Source organism: Sphaerodactylus townsendi, linkage group LG15, assembly GCF_021028975.2.
Source record: "Sphaerodactylus townsendi isolate TG3544 linkage group LG15, MPM_Stown_v2.3, whole genome shotgun sequence".
Classification (NCBI taxonomy): Eukaryota; Metazoa; Chordata; class Lepidosauria; order Squamata; family Sphaerodactylidae; genus Sphaerodactylus; species Sphaerodactylus townsendi.
In genome coordinates, this window is record NC_059439.1 from 33891875 (window position 1) to 33915051 (window position 23177).

The 23177-nt window shown below is 48.8% G+C and overlaps 2 protein-coding genes across 2 annotated transcripts in view; one reads left to right on the plus strand and one right to left on the minus strand.

Moving 5' to 3' along the window:
- LOC125444360 overlaps positions 1-2871 on the plus strand; it is a 7358-nt gene extending 4487 nt beyond the window's left edge. The window contains exons 3-4 of the mRNA XM_048516769.1: positions 302-509; positions 1791-2871. Coding sequence (XP_048372726.1) covers positions 302-509; positions 1791-2810 — 1228 coding nt within the window. The 3' untranslated portion in view covers positions 2811-2871. The remainder of the gene's footprint in view (positions 1-301; positions 510-1790) is intronic.
- A 3305-nt stretch (positions 2872-6176) lies between these two features.
- On the minus strand, positions 6177-22065 carry LOC125445354 (NEDD4-binding protein 1-like). Its single transcript, XM_048518403.1, has 8 exons — positions 21913-22065; positions 19394-19689; positions 17048-18888; positions 15656-15786; positions 14371-14467; positions 10133-10240; positions 8328-8429; positions 6177-7108 (listed from the first exon to the last, which is right to left on the minus strand). The coding sequence occupies exons 2-8, from the start codon at positions 19610-19612 to the stop codon at positions 6775-6777; spliced, it is 2832 nt and encodes a 943-aa protein (XP_048374360.1). The 5' UTR covers positions 19613-19689; positions 21913-22065; the 3' UTR covers positions 6177-6774.
- Positions 22066-23177: the final 1112 nt, after the last annotated feature.

Here is a 23177-nt window from a genome sequence, read left to right on the forward strand (position 1 = left end):
AGAAAGAAAGAAAGAAAGAAAGAAAGAAAGAAAGAAAGAAAGAAAGAAAGAAAGAAAGAAAGAAAGAAAGAAAGAAAGAAAGAAAGAAATGGTTGGTGGGACAGACAGACAGACAGACAGACAGACAAGATAGATAGACAGACAGACAGACAGACAGACAGACAGACAGACAGACAGACAGACAGACAGAAAGAAAGAAAGAAAGAAAGAAAGAAAGAAAGAAAGAAAGAAAGAAAGAAAGAAAGAAAGAAAGAATTGTCTTGTTGGAAGGGGGGGGGGGATAAAAATGCCCTCCCAAAAGCACCGCTCCTGACTCCCGCCGCGCCCCGAAGCGCTCCCAGGCGGCGCCCTCCCGGCCCAAGTTGGCGACCGGCGCCTCCGCAGCCTCCCCTCCCCTCTCCTGGGGAGGAGCCAAGCGGGTCAGCCCGGCCCGGCCCCCTCCGTCCGGAAGCGCAGCCGCTGCGCACAGCCCGGAGCCTGCCGGGGACGACGACGCTGCGCGATCCGAGGTGATTGACGGGCCCCTTTGCCCGCCGGTTGCAGGGGGGCCGCGGGCTGGGGAGAGGGCGGCCCCGGGGATTTGCAGAGGAGGGTCCGGCCTCGGTTCCACAGCGGGCCGGGTGGGCGTGTGCAATGCCCCTCCCCCCCGATGGCTGGGTGCAGAAAGGGCGACGCTTCGTTGTAGGGAGGAAGGGCCCCGGGGGTAGCCGTTGGGGGGGGGGGCTCGGAGGAGGTTTGGTTGCAGCCCCTTCCCACCCCCTATCCCCGCTGGGATTGGAGGGGCTGATCCTGACCCAGCTGAAAGGGCTGAGCCCCGGTCCACCAATACAGCTGAGAGACAGAAAGCAGGCGGGGGCACCCAGAGGATTCAGGCCCCCCCCCCCCCCCCCCCCCACACCCCAGTTTATTTCCCAGCTCTGGATTAATGTGTCCCCCAACTGTCTGTCTGCCTGTCCACCAACCATATCTATCTATCTATCTATCTATCTATCTATCTATCTATCTATCTATCTATCTATCTATCTATCTATCTATCTATCTATCTATCTATCTATCTATCTTTTTTCTTTTGCTCCTTCCTTCCTTCCTTCCTTCCTTCCTTCCTTCCTTATTATTATGTAATAATAGTAATGGTGGTAGTGGTAATAATAGTTATGTAATAGTGGTCGTAGTAATCATAGCAATAATAATAATAAATTGGAACTTGCAGAAAGAATGGTTTTTTTACCCCTGAATGTACATACTTTCCTTGCTACATCACCTGATGGTACCTTGAAGGTGTAGATGTCCAGTTACAGATTAAAAAACGAAAACTGCTTTTCTGTATCTCCTTAGAGGTGGCGTGGACGGTTTACACATTCATCAGGGGATAACTTAAGTGATGCAATTTTGACATTTGTATCTGCCTCAGAGGCAGTTTGCTCGAAATTATTCCTATGCAGAAAACTCAGATTTTATGAGACACTTTTCACCTATATGTATTATTTTTTAAAAAAAAATCAGCCTTGGAGTTTTTCTGCCACAAAGACCCCCCTAAATGCATGCGGCCTATGCATCTTGAAATTATTGTTTTCCAAAAGGGAGAGTGGGCACGTTATGGGCCTTCACTTTCCTAACTATCTCATAAACTTGCAAAACTTCCAATAGCTGTTTAAACTTTTTTTTTAAAGTCAGAAGTATATACTTTATTCAGGGATCTACTGCCTCTAAAAGTGGAGGTTCCGTTTACCTGCCATGCCTGATTATTGATAGGAACCTTTTTCTATGTCCCCTCCCTACCCCGACCACAGAACATCATGGCTACCATCGTCTCCCGGACGAACTCTCCCGGCACGGACGTCTTCGCCACCCGCCACGGTACCTTCATTGTCCGCTCGGACCTGGGTTGCTTCCTTCAGACTCTTGACTTCTGCTCGGACCAGGATATCAAGGTGTGGGAGCTGCACCCAGCCTGTCGTGGCGGGGACCACTATGTGGGAGACCCCTCCAGTTCGGCCATATACCTCCTGCGGGGGGACACGTTCTTCAAAGTCCTGGACCTGACTTCGGAGCCGTCTGCCGGTGCCCTCCCGCTGCACCCCACCTGCCAAGGGGGCGACCATTACGCCTTTTGCGACGGCCGTTTCTTCGTCTTTTTCCTGACTCGCAACGTGGTCCTCTCCGTTGCCGACTTGGTCACCGGCAGCTCAGCTAAGGAGGCCGCTTTGGAGCCCGAATTTAAGGATGGACTCTATTATTACGGGTCTGGCTCCGCTCACCTCACCTGCCTCAGGATGGACGCGGAAAACGGCCTTCGGGGCCACCTGTTCTCCACAGCAGGAAACAAAGAGGTCTTCTCCGTCCGCCCCGACGTGGTCTCGTTCTTCCCCGGGGGCTTGGCTGTCGTTTACGGGCCGGCCTTTGGGATTTGGGAGTGTTTGAAACTGATCTCCAACGCCACAGACCTCCCGATGCCCAGCAGCCATGACATCACCCGCAAAGTAGGCTATTCCAAGATGGCCTCCAGCCAAAAGTTCTCCGTCTCTGGCTCTCTGGATTCCCAGTCGCTGGCCGTCTCTCTTCTCCGGTCTCAGTTTTCGCTCCCTGCTGTTTATGGCGGGATCGGGCTGCAGACTGAACAGGAAGACTGGGAGGACGTCGCTGAAGAGGAGGAACCGTTGCGGGTGATCCTGCAACCCCGGCAGAAGCTGTATTGGTGGCAGTACCGCCTGGGGTTGGGCCAAGAGCCCATCCTGTTCTGCCGGTCTCTAAAGGTCACCCGCAGCCCTTCGCCCCCTACCCACATCCCTCTGCCGCTGGCCAGCTCTTGAGGCCAGGAGGGTGGCATGGCTCCTTGTGGTGGGAGAAATAAAAAGGTAGCAACTTCCCTGACTCTTCTCTTGCTTTGGTTTGTTTATCACAGACGGGAGAACAAAACGGGGAGGTTTCAACCGAGTAAAAAAAGTCCCATGTGCACCATGGGGTGATGTCTTGTGAAAAAGGCAAACTCTATGCTGGGGATAATTAGGAAAGGAGTTGATAATAAAACTGCAAGGATTGTCATGCCCTTATATAAAGCAGTGGTGCGACCGCACTTGGAGTCCTGTGTTCAGTTCTGGTCGCCACATCTCAAACAGAATATCGAAGAGGTAGAAAAAGTGCAGAGAAGGGCAATTTGGATGATTGAAGGATTAGAGCGCCTTCCTTATGAGGAGAGTTTGGGACTCTTTAGTTTGGAGAGGAGGCGGCTGAGGGGGGATATGATCGAAGTCTATAAAATTATGCATGGGGTAGAAAATGTTGACAGAGAGAATTTTTTCTCTCTTTCTCACAATACTAGAACCAGGGGGCATTCATTGAAAATGCTGGGGGGAAGAACTAGGACTAATAAAAGGAAACACTTCTTCACACGACATGTGATTGGTGTTTGGAATAGGCTGCCACAGGAGGTGGTAATGGCCACTCACCTGGATAGCTTTAAAAAGTGCTTGGACAGATTTATGGAGGAGAAGTTGATCTATGGCTACCAATCTTGATCCTCCTTGATCTCAGATTGCAAATGCCTTAGCAGACCAGGTGCTCAGGAGCAGCAGCAGCAGCAGAAGGCCATTGCTTTCACATCCTGCATGTGAGCTCCCAAAGGCACCTGGTGGGCCACTGCGAGTAGCAGACAGCTGGACTAGATGGACTCTGGTCTGATCCAGCAGGCTAGTTCTTATGTTCTTATGTCTTGTCTCGTTTACTAGGCAGAGTTTGTTTACGGGGGGGGGGGGGGGGGTGCCATTACCTTCCCCAGTATCTACACTTTACCCCTAGGTAGCCAGGTCCTCATTTTTCCGACCTCAGAAGCATGGAAGGCTGAGTCAACTTGAGCTACCCAAAGCCAACTTCTGTTGGGATCGAACTCAGGTTGTGAGCAGAGCTTGACTGCTGTATTGCAGCTTACGCCTCTGCACTACGGGGCTCTTACCCCTTGTGCCGGCTCACACAAGTGGAGGTGGGAAGGGAGCCACGACGAGCTGCAAATCATACAACTTCGTTGATAATTTCAGTTCGAAACCTCTTGTCCTTCTTTGCTTTCTCCCACTGAAGAGGTAAATTGGAAACAGAAATGGGCTTGCACAAAAAATGCTCACCCTCTTGAACCTGTCAGGGAAGGTGCGGAAAGACTCCACATCTCAACACCCAGTTAAAACACTGCACCAGCTAAGTCTGTTGAAGCACCCAAAAGGGCTGGGTTCAATTAGAAGCCTAGGATTTGGGGGGGGGGCGGGGGGGGACAGCACCCAGACTGGGAATGAGGCTGTTGATGCAGGAGAACGACCCAACCAGAAGGCCAAAGTAAAGGGTGCACAGAACCCCAGAGTTCACAGGTCAAAATCCTAATCTGGAGGAACCAGGTTAATCTGGAGGAACCGGGTTTGATTCCCTGCTCTGCCGCCTCAGCTGTGGAGGCTTATCTGGGGAATTCAGATTAGCCTGTGTGCTCCCACACAGGCCAGCTGGGTGACCTTGGGCTAGTCACAGCTTCTCAGAGCTCTCTCAGCCCCACCCACCTCACAGGGTGTTTGTTGTGAGGGGGGAAGGGCAAGGAGATTGTAAGCCCCTTTGAGTCTCCTGCAGGAGAGAAAGGGGGGATATAAATCCAAACTCTTCTTCTTCTTCCATACAAGCTACCCGTGATGTTGAAGTTCTGACTGGACCCTCACATTTATAATATGTTAATTCAAAGCTGCTGAGATCAAAGGTGAAAGAGAAAGGATTAAATCCCCCCCCCCCCCCGGTACTATTTCCCCGATGAAAATTCCCCACCTTGGTTTTTCCCAGTAGGGACAAGATGTCCATATTAGAGTATCTATATTGGTCTCTCCTAAAAAGGGGATGAAGGATTTCAATCAGGGAAGCAGTAGTGTAGGAAAAAAATCAACCCCCTTTTTCTGTACCCTTTTGCTGATCCACCTCCCCCCCACCATTTGAAGTATTCACCAACGGTTCTATAATTGAGACTAGATTATAATCTGTCGCCTGTTGATTCTCTCATTTCCACACAAACACACACAAAATTGCCTACTACTACTGCTGAGGCCTTCAGTGTATCAAGTCTGCGTATTGTAGTGGTTAAGAGGGGTGGATTCTAATCTGGATTTGATCCCCACCTCCACTTGAGCAGCAGACTCGTATCTGGTGAACTGGATGTTTTCCCCACTCCTGCACATGAAGCCTGCTGGGAGAACTTGGGCTAGTCACAGTTCTCTTCGAACTCTCAGTCCCCCCTGCCTCACAAGGTGTCTGTTGTGAGGAGAGGAAGGGAAAGGGTTGGTAAGCTGTCCAGAGACAGAGAAAGGAGGGGTATGAATCCAAACTCTTCTACTTAGAGTGGCAGCCATTGTACACGGTCCTACCCTGTTTCCCCAAATATAAGACATCCCCTGAAAATAAGACATAGTAGAGGTTTTGCTGAAGTGCGAAATATAAGGCATCCACCAAAAGTAAGACATAGCAAAGTTTTTGTTTGGAAGCATGCCCGACGAACAGAACACAGAAAAATAAGACATCCCCTGAAAATAAGACATAGCGCATCTTTGGGAGCAAAAATTAATATAAGACACTGTCTTATTTTCGGGGAAACACGGTAGGTGTTTCACATCACCTTCTGCCAGGTCACTTTACCTGGAGATGCTGGGATAGAACTCGGCATCTTCTGCATGCCAAGATGTTCTGCCACTTAGCCATAGTGGGACTGAATTGAGTTTCAGGCACTGAGTAACTCGAAAATGCTTTCCATAAAACTATGTACTTTGCCCATATCTAAATGTGGAACAAATCTGATACTGTTCACGTGATCGGTGATCACAGGAAGTTTGTGGGCAGCTGCTCATATGATCAAACGTGCTCCTGTCTTCAGGCTAACAACACGGGGCATGAAAACAACATTAAAACGACACCGTTTACGGGTGTGTGCTTGTTAAGAGAAATTGCATTTTTCCGTGATCCACACAAATGGCTAGTTAGTAGACACACAGATTTATTACCACTTCTTGGAATCAAAATTCCATTTTAAAATTATTGCAAAGCAAATGGGGGGGGGGATTTCCTCTTTAGGGGACAACTTCAGCATTTTAGAATTTTTGTTCAGAGGATAATCTTGAATTTTCTTTTCAACATTGTCAAAGGGGGACTATTTTCTTTTTAAAAAAAAATAGATAACTCTGGTCTAGAACTGAGGCATCTTTCTAGGTTGAGAATGGTGTCAAAATTCCCTCCCCAGAATTCCATGGGATAAGGCAGCCATGACAGAGAAGTCCGTTTCCATCCACGGTTTGGAGCGATGCCCTGAGAAAGGAGACAGTGCCAAGGGGGTATTGCTGTCTGTCGAGCCTTTGGCTATGTACCGACCTCACGGCACATGGTAGCTCAATCCTGCCTCTTGTTTGCAAGGTCTGCATTCTAGGGACCAGGTGCCAGATAGAAGATCCATTTTAAAACAACGCATGAAAATTAAGACACGCTTTTTCTACTGGCTGGTTTCGCGGGGCGGGGGGGGGTGGGTGGGTGGGTGCGCTCTTTGGTCCAGGATTCGGATAGAGAAGGCAACGGACGTTCACATCAGCGGGAGTAGTTAAAACGTCTCCTACTTCACGTAGGAGAAACGTCCCTGGATTTTTTTTTCTCGCGGAGAGACGGCTTTTGGCACCCAAGACCTGACATTCAAGCCCATCCAGGAATTCCATTAATGCACCCCCTTTTTGTGTGTGCGTGTGGGGGCGGGGGAGGGATTAAAACAAGTCCGGCGGCTCAGAAACCGAGGCTGAGAACTGCCTCTGAAAGCAAGTTGAGGTCGCAGCTGCAAGGATCCCGCAAAAGGACAAAATCAATCTTCTTGTCTTGGCCTACAAAGATTTCCAAAAGCTCTCTCCGCAGCCGTTCTGTCTCTGCCGCAGGCCGGGCTGTCTCCTTCTCCTCTTCCTCGGCTTTGATTTCCTGATGCCTCCTTCGCCAATCCCCACCCATGCCACTCGCTGGCACTCTGTCTCGGAGCCGAAGGACCTCAGTCTGTGAAGCGGGACGAACAGGTACCGGCACCTGAGTGGCCCGGCCCGCAAACGTATGGCATTTGGCAGGCTTGGTCCTGCAACGGGGCACAAAATGGAATAATGTATTGTCGGAGGCTTTCACGGCCGGATCCAACTGGTTCTGGTGGGTTTTCCGGGCTGTGTGGCCGTGGTGATACACCTCTGAAGATGCCAGCCACAGATGCAGGCGAAACGTTAGGAACGAAATCCACCAGACCACGGCCACACAGCCCGGAAAACCCACCAGAACCAACAAAATGGAACAATGTTCACCGTCTGATTGGGTTACGGTACTTACAGTATACATGACTGAAACATCACTTGACCAAATAACATAAAGGAGCAGCAGTGGCGTGGGAGGTTAAGAGCTCGTGTATCTAATCTGGAGGAACCGGGTTTGATTCCCAGCTCTGCCGCCTGAGCTGTGGAGGCTTCTCTGGGGAATTCAGATTAGCCTGTACGCTCCCACACATGCCAGCTGGGTGACCTTGGGCTAGTCACAGCTTCTCGGAGCTCTCTCAGCCCCACCTACCTCACAGGGTGTTTGTTGTGAGGGGGGAAGGGCAAGGAGATTGTAAGCCCCTTTGAGTCTCCTGCAGGAGAGAAAGGGGGGATATAAATCCAAACTAAAAAAAAATCCGGGGACGTTTCAAGATCTAAACCTGACATATCATTAAAAAACGAATCTTGAATTTCGAAAAGGATTTTTAAAAAGAGAACCTAGACCTTAATTCTTGTTGATATGCTTTAAAAGACACCGAAATGTTGACATTCAACATGATGTGTTTTTCCACTGAATTCAAGAATAGGTGGTTCTTATTATCCCAAAGTGACTTTTTCAAAAATCAGAACTGAAAGTAGCAATTCTTCTAGGCATCCCTTGTGGAGTAAAATTGTTTCTAGGGGATTACACGGAGATGCTCTTCACACAAACAACTTAAGGATGTAAACAGTGTGAAGAGTCATTTGCAAAACTGATTTTGGGGAAAAGGGTAAAGAAATGTGAATTATTTAGAGTTAGCCTGAATGCCCACATTCATCTCAGCACCAAACCAAGCTTGAAGCCCCAATTCAGACGGTGGCCACGAGATGGAGCAATATCATCATGTGACCACAAGCTGCACAGTTCTGGCCTTTAAAAGGGATTTCCAGCCACCTCTTATCAGTATTTTTAAAGGGATAGATGGTTCCACCTTCTCACGGTGACCTGCTTCCTTTTTTATTCAACTTCCCCCCAGTTCAGGTGAAAGGTCTGTTCCCATTGTCAATGCATACCTGGGGGTTTTCTTCAGGAATTCCACCAAGGTGGGTCCACCCCGCCCCAATGGGTCATCAGGAACCATGAAAATGTTCTCCACGAAAGTGTACTGCAGCACTCTGGCAGGGGAAAAAAAAACAACCCAGAAATGTCACATGATCTCACACATATGAATCTGCCTTACACTGGACCGGTGGGCAGTTTTGTAAGTCAAATGCCGATAAAGATAACGTGGTATAAAGTGCAAGTATAACACAAACATGCAAGCTCACAAACCAAACTCCTCTTAAATCTACTACAACACACATGGAGTATAATGTAGTATGTAATTTGCTCCACGTGTGTTATAGTGGATTTAAGAGGGGCTTGGTTTGTTTGTGAGTTTGCATGTTTGTATGACACTGTTTCACTTTATGGAACAAAACAGCGCGTCACACACTGAAGACGGAGAATCAATATATTCAAGGAATGTATTTATGTATATTTAAATTGTCCAGTTACTGAAGCCAATAATTGTACATCCAGTTTTTTTCAATTCAATTTCAATTCCATATAGAAAGTACTTCCCAATATATTGATTCTCCGTCTTCAGTGTGTGACGCGCTGTTTTGTTCCTCTGTCATTTACGTTACACACAATTTGGCTTGTTTTACTGTTTCACTTTATACCACACTATATTCATCAGCATTTGACTTACAACACTGGCCATTGGAGAGTGTTTTGTTTCATGTTGAGTTGATTGATTTATTAGTCATAGACCAGCATTTAAAAAATTATATACATTACTTCACTAATGAAATATTTATATATCATCCTGATATACCCTCTGCTGTTATAACCAACCAATTGAGTAATATGTATGGGTGCATGAAATATAGCCTCAGCTATTATTCAGATCTGTCGAAGGCTTTCACGGCCGGAATCACTGGGGTGCTGTGTGGTTTCCGGGCTGTATGGCCGTGTTCTAGCAGCATTCTCTCCTGACGTTTCGCCTGCATCTGTGGCTGGCATCTTCAGAGGATCTGATATCCTCTGAAGAGATCAGAGATCCTCTGAAGATGCCAGCCACAAATGCAGGCGAAACGTCAGGAGAGAATGCTGCTAGAACACGGCCATACAGCCCGGAACCACACAGCACCCCATTATTCAGATATTTAGAAGGAATAAACATAAAATGCTTAAATATAATTTCCAGCAGCTTTCTCAATATTATATATCACCCATCCAAATTTGGCCACCTTGAGAGTAATTTTATGATTCTTATCCGCCAAAATATGTGAGAAAAGGATATTCCTATCTCTCTCTCTCGGAAATATGCAATGATATTGTTCAACAAGGATTCTCTAATATTGCTATGAAGTTTTCAGCCAAGGAGAATATGCTCCAATGACTCAATACTCCCATCCCCACAAGGACAGGCACACTCTTTTAGAGGAAGTCTTCTATATCTACCTTCAAGTTCAGCAGAGGGGAAAACATTCAATCTTAATAGGGTTGTTTCCAGTGGTGGGATCCAAAAATTTTAATAACAGGTTCCGATGGTGGTGGGATTCAAACAGTGGTGCCGCCGCACACACGCACCTCCAGTCCCTTCTCGGCGCTCAGAAAAAATTAGTAACCACTTCTAGAGATGTGGTGAGAACTGGTTAGATCCCACCTCTGGTTGTTTCGTGTTGTTTGGTTATACTTTGGGTTTCCCCTCTCCATTTTTTGAGCTATTAGACTGGACCGATCCCTTGGACTGTCGAGGCCTGTATTGGCTACCAAGACAGCAGCTGCTCTCCAGGATCTATTTATGAAGCCCTCTCCAGCTCCTATTCACCTCTCCTTGATGATCTTGATCCACTTCTTGGATTCCTTCGCAAGATCCCGGAACTGGTCGTTGGTGACGATGATCCCGTTAGTCTCTTCGGCCAGTTTGAGCATCAGCCTGGGGGCGGGGTCAGGGGGAGGTAAAGAAAAGGAACAAAAAAAGATGACAGTTATGAGATGTCGACAAGACCTTTGCCATTTGGCCAGGTTTCAAGCCAATTTGTGGTCAAGAACTCCGCTCTGACCGACTCCTCGACCAAGGAATGCCGTAATGTTGCAAAGTGGGCCCCACTTGAATGGAAAGCACACCCTACAACTTGGTGAACAGTGGCTCACTTAAGGGACAGATGAGTAATTGCCTCAGGAGCTGGTAATGCCAACTGTGTTTAGAGAGGGACCGTGTTTTCATGGCTGAGCATGTGTTTGGCTTGAAGCTGGCATGGCGAAGCGGTTTAGAGCAGTGAATTCTAATCTGAAAAACCAGGTTTCATTCCCCACTCCTTCACATGAGTGGCAGACCCTTATCTGGGGAACTGGATTTGTTTCCCCTCTCCTGCACATGAAGCCTGCTGGGTGACCTCGGGCTAGGCACAGTTCTCTCAGAACTCTCTCGGCCCCAACTACCTCACAAGGTGTCTTGTTGCAGGGAGAGGAAGGGAAAAGGAGTTTGTAAGCCGCCTTGGGTCTCCTTACAGGACAGAAAGGCAGGGTGTGCATCCAAACTCTTTTTATTTTTATTTATTTATTTATATGTGTTGGTATCCTACCCTTTCCCTGAAAGTCACAGGGCATGTGACAATGCAAGACTCACAGAAGCAATAAAATCCAATACAACCTAAAAACAATTTCAACATGTAACAATAAAACCTGTTCAAAATTCATGTGACAAGATGTGACCACATTATAAGAACATAAGAACAAGCCAGCTGGATCAGATCAGAGTCCATCTAGTCCAGCACTCTGCTACTCGCAGTGGCCCACCAGGTGCCTTTGGGAGCTCACATGCAGGATGTGAAAGCAATGGCCTTCTGCTGCTGCTGCTGCTCCTGAGCACCTGGTCTGCTAAGGCCTTTGCCATCTCAGATCAAGGAGGATCAAGATTGGTAGCCATAGATCGACTTCTCCTCCATAAATCTGTCCAAGCCCTTTTTAAAGCTATCCAGGTTAGTGGCCATCACCCCCTCCTGTGGCAGCATATTCCAAACACCAATCACATGTTGCATGAAGAAGTGTTTCCTTTTATTAGTCCTAATTCTTCCCCCCAGCATTTTCAATGTAGGCCCCCTGGTTCTAGTATTGTGAGAAAGAGAGAAAAATTTCTCTCTGTCCACATTTTCTACCCCATGCATAATTTTATAGACTTCAATCATATCCCCCCTCAGACATCTCCTCTCCAAACTGTCCCAAACGCTGCAGCCTCTCCTCATAAGGAAGGTGCTCCTGTCCCTCAATCATCCTCGTTCCCCTAATCTGCACTTTTTCTATATCTTCAATATCCTTTTTGAGATTTGGCAACCAGAACTGAACACAGTACTCCAAGTGCGGTCGCATGAAGAAGTGTTTCCTTTTATTAATCCTAATTCTCCCCCCCAGCATTTTCAATGAATGCCCCCTGGTTCTAGTACTGTGAGAAAGAGAGAAAAATTTCTCAAATCATGCCAGTCTGGGTCAACCAGACCAAGGCCACTGAAATAAATGCAGTTTATAACATGGGGCATTTAGACAGTCTGTCTGCCTGTCTCACTCTGCCCACAAATGGTTTCTATTCCTCTGTTTGCGCTCTCCTCCTTTTGCCTGCACAGCCTGCCGCCCTCCATGACTCAGTCCTCCAATGCACACCCCACACCTGCCAAGAGAGTTATTTCCTGCTTCTGAGCCCAGCCCGCTCGCTCTGCAACACCTCTTGAAAACTTTGCCGCGGCACCCAGGAACCTGGAAAGTCCAGTCTGGGGAAAACCCCGTGGACACTCCAGTTTCGGGCAAAAAGGAATAAATAAAAGGTTTGCTAACAGGAAAATATATATATATATATATATAGTTGGAACATTTCACAGCTTTGGTGCTTGTCGGGGAATACGCAGCCCTCCGAAAGGGACGGTGTGAATCATTGATGGCTTGACTATTTCTACCAGATTCGAATCCTTGTCTTGAAAGAGTTTCTCTCTCCTGCCTCCGTTCTTTGCAAAGACCCTTTTTAGAAATCTGGGGGCAGAATTACTGTGAGTCAGGAAGTGGGATCTGTGGAGTCTATTTCACCTTTCGTAAAGGGCTCTCTATTTTCCTTGGGAATAGAGACACCGTTGCCCTGACCTAGAGGCGCCAGGCTTAGCCTGATCTTGGAAGATCTCAGAAGCTCCCGTGTTTCTCTGAAAATAAGACAGTGTCTAATATAAATTTTTGCTGCAAAAGATGCATTAGAGCAGTGATGGCGAACCTATGGCACAGGTGCCAGAGGTGGCACTGAGAGCCCTCTCTTTGGGCACGCATGCACAGAGTTCATCATGTGGGGGGGAATTGCCCCCCCACACACACACACACACACATCTAGGCTGGCCTGGGCGGCTGGGCACGACATGTAGGTAACCCTGTTCTGTTAAACCCCACTGATTTTCATGGGAAGAACTAAAGCACAATCCTTTACCTGGGAGTAAGCTCGGTTGCTGACAATGGGGCTTGCTTCTAAACCCTCCTAGGGTTCTGATTCACCCATTCAAAGCGTTGCATGATTGCTTCAAAGCAAAGCCGCCGACTACCACCAAGCTTACTCCCGAGTAATGTGTGCCTTGGAGCCAACCGTTTTTTCTAAACTAAAACCTCAGTATTCAGGTTAAATTGCCGCATTGGCACTTTTCAATAAATAAGTGGGTTTTGGGTTGCAGTTTGGGCACTCGGTCTCGAAAAGGTTCGCCATCACTGCATTAGAGCTTATTTTCAGGGGATGTCTTATTTTTTGCGCCCCAGGGGCATAGCGCCCAGGGGGTAGGGGGGCTCCGGGGGCGTTCCGGGGGCAGGCGGGGGCGCAGGGTGGGGGCTGTGCCAGGGAATCTGTAACTAGGGCTTATTTTTGGAGTAGGGCTTATATTTCAAGCATCCTCCAAAAATACTGAAAAATCATGCTAGGGCTTACTTTGAGGGTAGGTCTTATTTTCAGGGAAACATGGTAAATAGGGTTAGTCTTGGTTAGAAGAAGAAGAAGAAGAAGAAGAAGAAGAAGAAGAAGAAGAAGAAGAAGAAGAAGAAGAAGAAGAAGAAGAAGAAGAAGGAGAAGGAGAAGGAGAAGGAGAAGGAGAAGGAGAAGGAGAAGGAGAAGAACAAGAACAAGAACAAGAAGAACAAGAAGAACAAGAACAAGAGGAGGAGGAGGAGGAGGAGGAGGAGGAGAAGTTTGGATTTATATCCTCCCTTTCTCTCCTGCAGGAGACTCAAAGGGGCTGACAATCTCCTTGCCCTTCCCCCCTCACAACAAACACCCTGTGAGGTAGGTGGGGCTGAGAGAGCACCAAGAAGCTGTGACTAGCCCAAGGTCACCCAGCTGGCGTGTGTGGGAGTGTGGGAGTGTACAGGCTAATCTGAATTCCCCAGATAAGCCTCCACAGCTCAGGCGGAAGCTGGGAATCAAACCCGGTTCCTCCAGATTAGATACACGAGCTCTTAACCTCCTACGCCACTGCTGCTCCAGTTAGTACTTCGATGGTAGACCACCCAGGAAGTCCAGGTTTGCTATGTAGAGGCAGGCAATGGCAACCCACCTGTTTGTCATGGTCTCTTGCCTTGAAAAACCTAAACTTTCCTGCGTCTCTAAGCTCCCTGCAACACCAGAAACCCTCCCGCCTCTAAGTCTTATATTAAAATTTTTAATCTCCTTCAGGCTACCCCAGTCTTTCACTTCCCCTAGGACATAGGTGTCAAACTCACGGCCCTCCAGATGTTATGGACTACAGTTCCCATCATTCCCTGCCAGCATCATGCTAGCATGGGCTGATGGGAACTGTAGTCCATAACATCTGGAGGGCCACGAGTTTGACACCTGTGCCCTAGGATATTCAGACTGAGCTTCAACATTTCATTTCACGAACGACCATCCACCCCCCTCAACTTTTTAAACATTGATTAAACATTCTGTGACCTCACAGCAAGTCAGCCAATGGCCAAGGAGCAAGTTCACTGAGGCCAGCCTATCTGCATAGCCGGTTGTGACCCGGGCGACATTTATCACGTGGACCATCTTTTCAGTTATCCTCAGCTTACCTGTCGTCATATGGCATGATGCTCTTCCCATCTACCTTACGGGAAGGTGTGACGGAGAGGATGCTCAGTTCGCGCAGCTCAAACAGGAAGTGTTGCTCTGTGATTTGCGAAATGGGTGGAAAAAGAAGAGCTGGAGTAGAAGTTTGGGCACCAGGAACAGCACCAGAGTCACATTTTTGGTTAAGTGGAAATTGACTCTGGGAAGGAAGAGCCTTCTCTGACCACCTCAAAAAGCTATCTTGGGGCTCAAGGGAACTGAATGGACAGACGGCATGGAGGAATCAGCTGTGCTAACTTCCAAGTTTAAAGGTGCTAGTTTAAGGCCTTGAACAGTCTGGGACCATTGTATCTTTAGGACTACATTTCATCATATCGCCCACAAAGGACCCTCCAATAGTAATTTGCTGGTGGTCCCCAACTATAGTTCTCTTACTTGGTGGAACTCACTCCCAGCAGATATTAGGGCCCTGAGAGATTTCAGCCTATATGACCGAGTTATTCTGCTGGGCCAGAATGGTATAGTGGTTAAGAGCAGGTGCACTCTAATCTGGAGAACCAGGTTTGATTCCCTGCTCTGCCACTTGAGCTGTGGAGGCTTATCTGGTGAACCAGATTAGCTTGTGCACTCCAACACGTGCCAGCTGGGTGAACTTGGACTAGTCACAGTTCTTTGGAGCTCTCTCAACCCCACCTACCTCATAGGGTGTTTGTTGTGAGGGGGGAAGGGAAAGGAGTTTGTAAGCCCCTTTGAGTCTCTTTAAAGGAGAGAAAGAAGGGATATAAATCCAACTCTTCGTCTTCTTATAATTGACATTGCCAGTCCATAGCGCCATCTTGGCCCCTGGGCGTCTTCAATCACCACTGCTGATATTATTGGGAATGTTTTAATCACTTGTTTACTGAGGTTGTTTCATTGTGTTTTAAACATGTTTGTAAGCTACCCTGAGCACAGCTTTGGCCAGGGATGGCGGGGCACTAAATCGAATAAACTAAGAACTAAACTAAATTGCTCCAACCAACTGAGCAGCAGAATTTTAAGAAACGTTGATTATCTTATTTGTGGGGAAAGTGCTGGCCTCTGACCCCACCTTAGAAGGGGTGTGTCTCCTTTTTCACATAAAGTGGAATGCCCCTTCCAAAATGTTTTTTCCCAGTTTAATATGTCTGTAAACCATCCAACAAAAATCAGGGTTTTATCATATGCAGAGAATGCAGATTTAATCAATCAAACATCATGCGGTTAACTCACTAAGATTTCTTTAGTTGGTACCAGCCGGCCACTTACCTCTCACGCTGGAATCCGGTTCCATCCGATACGCCGGAACGAAAACAGTCACTTCCCGGTGACCACGGTCCCAGAAATGCTGTACAGCCAGGGCGATGCCTCGGCATGAGAAGAACTGATTCAAGCCATGCCTATGACGACAGAAAGGAGGACTCAGATATGCAAGAATCACGTCACTTCCAATCAAGAAACCCTTCAAAATTCCACTGGTGACCCCAAATGGCCGCTGCAGGAAATACTAGGACATGGACGTTAGTCTGGTTAACAGAGGCATAGCTAGGGAAAATGGAGCCCAGTGCCAAATCTGAGTCCCCCCTCCCCGCCATGTTTATTTATTTATTTATTTTTGAAGCTTTTATACCGCCCCATCCCCGAAGGGCTCTGGGCGGTGTACAACAGATAAAAGCAGCAATACAGAATTAAAACATTAAAAGCAGCGACAGTTAAACAATATTTAACGAAGGAATAAGAATATAAGTGGCGTCCAACAGCTTAATTTTAAAATTCCTTTCCTCAAGGCTACCAAGCGCCCGAGGGAGGCATGGCGGTTTTCGTCATGGAGTTGGCAATGACCCAGGATGTCGAAGGTCAGGCCGAGGAAGCCAAGGGGAGGGGGCACCATATCAGCGGCCAGTACCTCTAAAGGCCCGGCAGAACAGCTCCGTCTTACAGGCCCTGTGGAACTCACCGAGGTCCCGCAGGGCCCGGACGGCTGGAGGGAGAGCGTTCCACCAGGTTTGTTTGCAATTATTTGTATTTTTTAGTGTTTTTTCTGTTTTTGGCCTGCAGGGGGCGCAGTTTTTACACTAGCAGCACCAAAGTTTCAGGGTATCTTTAGGAGACTCCCCTGATGATACCACCCAGGTTTGGTGACGTTTTGTTCAGAGAGCCCAAAGTTATGGACCCTCAAAGTGTAGTCCCCATCTCCTATTAGCTCCCTTTGGAAACAATGGGGCACCCCCTCTGGGAATTCATAACTTTGGACCCCCTAAACCAAACCTCACCTAACTTGGGTGGTATCCTCAGGATAGTCTCCTAAAGCTACCCTGAAATTTTGGTGCTGCTAGCCTGAAAGCTGCGACCCCTGCAGGCCAAAAACTGAAAAAAACACTAAAAATACAAAAAACACAAACCTGAATTTTTGCGTCCCCCCCCCCCAGCGCGCGCCCGGTGCAACATGCGCACCCCCGTCCCCTTGTAGCTCCGCCTCTGCCGGTTAACAGCACTGATCCCATGCAGATATACAGTTATCCCTCTCACATCACTGGGGTCAGGGGCGTGGGGCCCTGGGTCATCGAGGTAGGGTCATATGCTAAAGACCATGCCAAATGGAAGAAGCGGATCCAAATTCTGAGCCTCCCCCAACCAAAAGAAAGAAGAGCCAATACTCACATCATAGCGACGTTGCTGCCGTCAATGATGACCCGCCGGAGAGTCTTCTTCCCCGGTGTGTCGGCCAACTTGAGTTTGAACTGAGTCTTGAGCGCCTCTTCAAAGCGCTGGGCCCCGGTTACCGTAGAAACAGAACCAAGGTTGGGGGGTACGAGACTAGAGCTTTCCGCTGAACGGCTCTCCTCGTCGTCCCATGTCGAGAAAAAGGAGTTAGCGTTGGGGGGTATGTCCGGAGGAACACCCGCATCGGCAGGTGGGACGCGGGCACCCTCGTGGAAAGGGGACACGCGGTTCCTTCCCATCTCCTCAGGATGTCGGTGCTGCAAAGATTCTTCATGGTTCAAGATGGCCGCCCTTCGGACGCCTCCATGTTCCAGCTTTGTGGTGGATATCCCGACGGCCCCCTCGGCCTCATCCTGACATTCCCCTTTCTCGTTCAGTTGCCTCAGCAGGTCTGCCAGTGGGGCGCCCGTCTGTATCCCCATGGGTATCTTGCTAGGCGAGTGACCGCAGTTGGCCGCTGCCGCTTTGATGACTTCCAAGAGGTATTCGTCTTTATCCTGGATCTTCTCCAGGGGTGGCGGAGAGTGCTTTGCATCCCCTGGCTCCTTTTGAAGGAGGCCAACTTCACCTTTCTGGGACAAGCCTGCCTCCTCCATCTGAACCCTATCCAGAATAGTCGACGGGGCCTCCCGCACTCCACCTTCCAAGAGTACCTTTTTGACTAACTGCTCCTCATAGCCCATGGTTTTAAAGAAGTTGAGCCTCATTTTGAACTCCTTCTCCATCCCTGACGACAGCAGGGTGTCCGACGAAGATGAGGACAACTCCTCCTCGCTACTTTCTTCAGGCAAGCTAACGGGGCTAGACTCCCTCACAGGAAAAGGATGCTTCTCTTCTTCTGGGTGATCCTCCAAAGACTCTCTTAGGTCTGAGCAACCAGGAAAAACCTGAGACTCATGAGAAGCAACCGGAATGGGCTTTGGGGAACTCTTGGGGGGTGTTACCCTCAGGGGGGATGTCTCATCTGACCAGCCTCGTAGACGGTTCAAGCCTGTCCAATAGCTTTTGGACCTCGCTTCAGCACAACCTTTGGGCAACTCCATCTTTGAGACCTGAGACAAAGTCTGCTCTTGAGGCCTACCAACCGCAGAAGGCAATTCGGTTCTAAAATCTCCGGGCCTAGCTGAGTATTGTAGCTGTGGACATCCTTGAGGTTTGTGAGGAGATTGCTGAGGCCTAGCGAAGCCTGCATGGAAGCCAGACCCGGAGTCTCCAAGTCTACTCTGCTCTCGGACTCTACTGAGTCCCATGGGCCCGCCAGAGATATTCTGAGGCCTACTGGGGGACTGAGGCCCACTGCGACCCATAGTTTCAGTTTCCCATGCTGGCAAAGGGTCTTGTCTAAATCCCGAGGGTGACCAACACCCATTCCTTTGCCTCTGCTCCCCCTCTTCTTCCTGAACCTCCTTCACCAAGCTGAGCAACTCCTCCTTCACCGCAGTGGGTAGAATCAAGAGGTCCATCGCATATTTATCTGCGTACGTCTCCACCAGTTCCTGGAAGGCCCTCTTCACCTGGGCTTCCCGTTCTTCTTCCAGCTTGGGGTTCTTTTTGTATTTCTCCACAAAATCCTGGATTCGACTCTGGGCCATGACAAAGGATTCGGCCAAGCCTGAGACCAGAAGGGAGCCGGGGCGGAGAAGAGTGAGGTCCGCGGATGTCCCTTGGGTGAGGCAATCGAGGAACAACCCTTGGGCCCCTAGAAAGATGCACTGCATGTCTTTGGGGTACCAAACCTCTTCGTTCAGCTCCGGGGCACAGCGGCCTTTGATGTATTCCTAGAAGAACAGGGCAGAACGTTCACGATATCACAAACCAAACAACCTAGAGCATAGGTGTCAAACTCGCGGCCCTCCAGATGTTATGGACTACAGTTCCCATCATCCCCTGCCAGCATGATGGGAACTGTAGTCCATAACATCTGGAGGGCTGCGAGTTTGACACCTGTGACCTAGAGCAACTTTAGAATTGTAGCTATTAAGTTAGCTCAGTGGCAGAGAATCTCTTTGGCAAGCAGAAAGTCGAAGGTTTGATTCCTGGTGTCTCCAGTTAAAAGGATCAGGGTGTCGTTGACATGAAAGACCTCCAAAGAGCCAACGTTGTATATAGGGTTGGATACAACTGGTTTTTCTGCCAGTAAAAACGGGAGGAGAGATCCCCTTGGACCATCCAAAAAGGCTCCCGGGACCTACATGGTAAAAGGGAATGCTGGACCCATCCCATAATCTGTATTTGTTCCAAGAACCATTCACTCCCTACCCAACTTTGGCTCAGTTCACTGACCTTTGCCCTCTGCAGATTCTCTCTGCTCCCCTGCAGCTGCAGCCAGATCTTCCTCGCCTCCTGGGGCTCCCCGTTAGGACTCGGTGCCAACTCCAGCACCCCGAGAACATTCAACTCCACCCGGAAGAGCTGCTCAATCCGGGGACGGTGCAGAGTCATCATCTCCTGGGCCTCCTCGGGCACGGCGAATTCGTCCAGGGTCCTGCCGCCGCTCGGCATGGTGGGAAACCGCAGGCTCCGGTCTTGGCGTCACACTCTGCTTCTGCGATAACGGAGGCTGTTAGGTAGCAAATAAGCTGCAGGGGGAAACCATGTGTTGAAAAAGAGGAAAGATCTCTGTCGTGTTTTCGCTTGAAAAGGCAACAATTATTTGTTTTTATATTTATGCCCTGCTGTTGTCCAAAGGGGCACCCAAAGTGGCTTAGAATATCATTTTCCCCTTCTCCATTTTATCCTCACAAGAACCACACGAGGTTAGATCGGCTGAGTGTGATCATGCAGACCTGGGGCACAAAGATCCTACTCCCACCCTGTGACCACTAGACATGGAGATCTCACATTTCTGCTCCTGCAAGGATCCATACAGGAGTGGAAAGAGAGAGGGTAGGCGAGGGAAACTGTAAAGCATTGGCGGGGGGGAGGGGGGGCAAACCACACTGAAGCACAAGCAAAGAGATAAACAGCCCCAAGACCCCTTCCACACATGCAGAATAATGCACTTTCAACACACTTTCACAACTGTTTGCAAGTGGGTTTTGCTATTCCGCACAGTCAAATCCAGCTGCAAAGTGCATTGAAAGTGAATTGAAAGTGCATTATTCCGCATGTGCGGAAGGGGCCCAAGTTTATGGGTAGAGCTATGCACATTCTACCCTTTTCATGGTAAAGGTCATTACTCTACCCTTTTACAGAGACACAATATTTGCTCTAGAAAAGTTCAACTTGTCTACTTCCTTATTCTTTTTTTTTAAAACAAGTTTCTAGTCTTCATGATGGTAAAGATATGTTTGAAAGTATGTCGGCTGAAATCTCCGGTTTTATTTGCTTAAAGATGCCCTCACAGTTTACGTGGTTTGCAACGTGTTCGGTCTTGAATTCTGAAGTAATAAATGGACTTGGTGTTATTGATTAGTAATGCCGATTGATTTTCAGCATCGTGGCGATCCCATGATGGTGTGCTTGTGCCTGGGAATCTGGCTTTTGTTATTTGTTTTATTATACTGTTATTCCTCCCTCCCTTTTTTAAAGGAATGTGAGAAAGAGTTAGTTTGGAGTTGAGGTGTCTCCAAGTCCATGATAAAGTCATTTGGTATTTTATCCCCATAGGACAATGGAAATAATCCGGTTTCCCGTGAGGCTAAAGTCTCAGGGAAAAGTCTTGTTATTTATGTGGCGTGTGAAGTCATAAAGGAAAGATCAAGGAAAGAATGTCCCAGAATGGTAGTCATAATATATAGTAGACTGGTTATATATATCTTGTAGTACTAACATTGAGTTAGGAATGTATTTTAATCACTAGATATAATCCCCCTGACCAACGCTTGCCACATCATCCCAAACCACCAATAGATCTTAAAAGGGTGTGACTCTATTTACAAGCCCTATAGACGGCCTACAAATGAAGTTGTGAAGTGCATTCATTAGTAACACAACAGTCCATTTGTAAGACAATAGTAATACAACTTGTAGGAAGTCCATTAAAGAGGTCGTTAGGGAAGGGGGAGGTGAGAAAACTTCTTGATGCTTTTAATTTAACAATCCTATTATTTACAGCCTACAGATTAAGGCTCGCAATCCCAATTTAAAAGAACCTCCAGGTCCAGAAGCAGTTTATCTCTTGACTCCCTGACCCTGTAGCAAAGTTGCCCTCTCTGGGTTGAGGGTGGATAGTTCAGTGGGATCTAATATTGTGGGATCTAATATTGCCCTCTCAAAGTGGGATCTAATATTGCCCTCTCTAATATTGCCCTCTCAAAGTTGCCCTCTCTGAGATTGGGGTGGATAGCTCAGTGGGATCTAATATTATAAGGGTCCTGCCTCCAAAGGAGCTGTTTTCTCAAGGACGGCTGATCTCTGCTCAGATTGTGGGAGATCCCCCGGTCTCACCTGCAAGCTGGCAACCCTACCTCAACCCCATTGCAAAAACCAGGAGGGGAAGGAACTGCTTAGGGGTATGATCAGCCTAACAAAAAATAAACTTGTCAACATTCTCCTGGACCTTTTGCAAAAGTACAACACAGCCCCGCGCAAGTTCCCCACAAGCGGAAATTTGACACGGGTGGAGTAAAAGCTAGAAAAGTTAATAACTGGCAATCGTGCCCGAGCTGAAAACTTTCCTCTTGTTTTGCAACCCCAGAGGAAAGCGGGCTGAGTTTCCTTTCCTCCGAAGCCCTGCCCCCGAGGAGGGCGGGATCCCCCTCCCAGGGAAGAGGAGATCCACCCTCTCCAGCCGATCCGGTCTCCCGCCCCGCGCCCCCCGCCCTCTCCCCCCCCCCCAACCGGGCGCCCCCCCCCCCTACCCTGATCCGGAGCGCGCGGCGCCCGCGGGCCACCCGACGCCGGCTTCACGGGGCCGCTGCCATTCCCGGCGACGCGGAAATGCCCGGCCAGGCTGCTGGAGTTTCCCCGCGGGGCGGAGAACGAGGAGGAGGAGGAGGGCGGCTGGCGCGTCGCGGCTTCCTGCCTCGCCTGCCGCCTCTCGGCCGCGGAGCAGAGGAGGCGCTGCCGCTCCTGGGCATGTACTTTGTATACATATACAGACATAAGAACATAAGAACAAGCCAGCTGGATCAGACCAGAGTCCATCTAGTCCAGCTCTCTGCTACTCGCAGTGGCCCACCAGGTGCCTTTGGGAGCTCACGTGCAGGAGGTGAAAGCAATGGCCTTAAGAACATAAGAACAAGCCAGCTGGATCAGACCAGAGTCCATCTAGTCCAGCTCTCTGCTACTCGCAGTGGCCCACCAGGTGCCTTTGGGAGCTCACATGCAGGATGTGAAAGCAATGGCCTTAAGAACATAAGAAAGAGCCAGCTGGATCAGACCAGAGTCCATCTAGTCCAGCTCTCTGCTACTCGCAGTGGCCCACCAGGTGCCTTTGGGAGCTCACATGCAGGATGTGGGAAGCAATGGCCTTAAGAACATAAGAAAGAGCCAGCTGGATCAGACCAGAGTCCATCTAGTCCAGCTCTCTGCTACTTGCAGTGGCCCAGCTCACTCAGGTGCCTTTGGGAGCTGGCATGCAGGTGGCATGTGAAAGCAATGGCCATTCTAAGAACATAAGAAAAAGAGCCAGCTGGATCAGGACTCAGAGTCCATTCCTATTCCAGCTCTCTGCTTCACTGCGCAGTGGCCCACCAGGTGCCTTTGGGAGCTCACATGCAGGATGTGAAAGCAATGGCCTTAAGAACATAAGAAAGAGCCAGCTGGATCAGACCAGAGTCCATCTAGTCCAGCTCTCTGCTACTCAAGCAGTGGCCCACCAGGTGCCTTTTGGGAGCTCACATGCAGGAGGTGAAAGCAATGGCCTTAAGAACATAAGAACAAGCCAGCTGGATCAGACCAGAGTCCATCTAGTCCAGCTCTCTGCTACTCGCAGTGGCCCACCAGGTGCCTTTGGGAGCTCACATGCAGGATGTGAAAGCAATGGCCTTAAGAACATAAGAAAGAGCCAGCTGGATCAGACCAGAGTCCATCTAGTCCAGCTCTCTGCTACTCGCAGTGGCCCACCAGGTGCCTTTGGGAGCCTCCTGCCATGCAGGATGTGAAAGCAAATGGCCTTAAGAAC

Bases quoted from the DNA above. Each gene is read 5' to 3' on its own strand.
- LOC125445354 (XM_048518403.1), bottom strand. From the start codon at position 19,612: ATGCCGAGCGGCGGCAGGACCCTGGACGAATTCGCCGTGCCCGAGGAG. The intron at 15,787-17,047 runs GTGAGTATTGGC...CTGTCGTCATAG, and splicing joins GGCAGCAACGTCGCTATGAT to GCATGGCTTGAATCAGTTCT. The intron at 8,430-10,132 runs GTGAATAGGAGC...TTCCCCTGCCAG, and splicing joins ATCAAGATCATCAAGGAGAG to AGTGCTGCAGTACACTTTCG.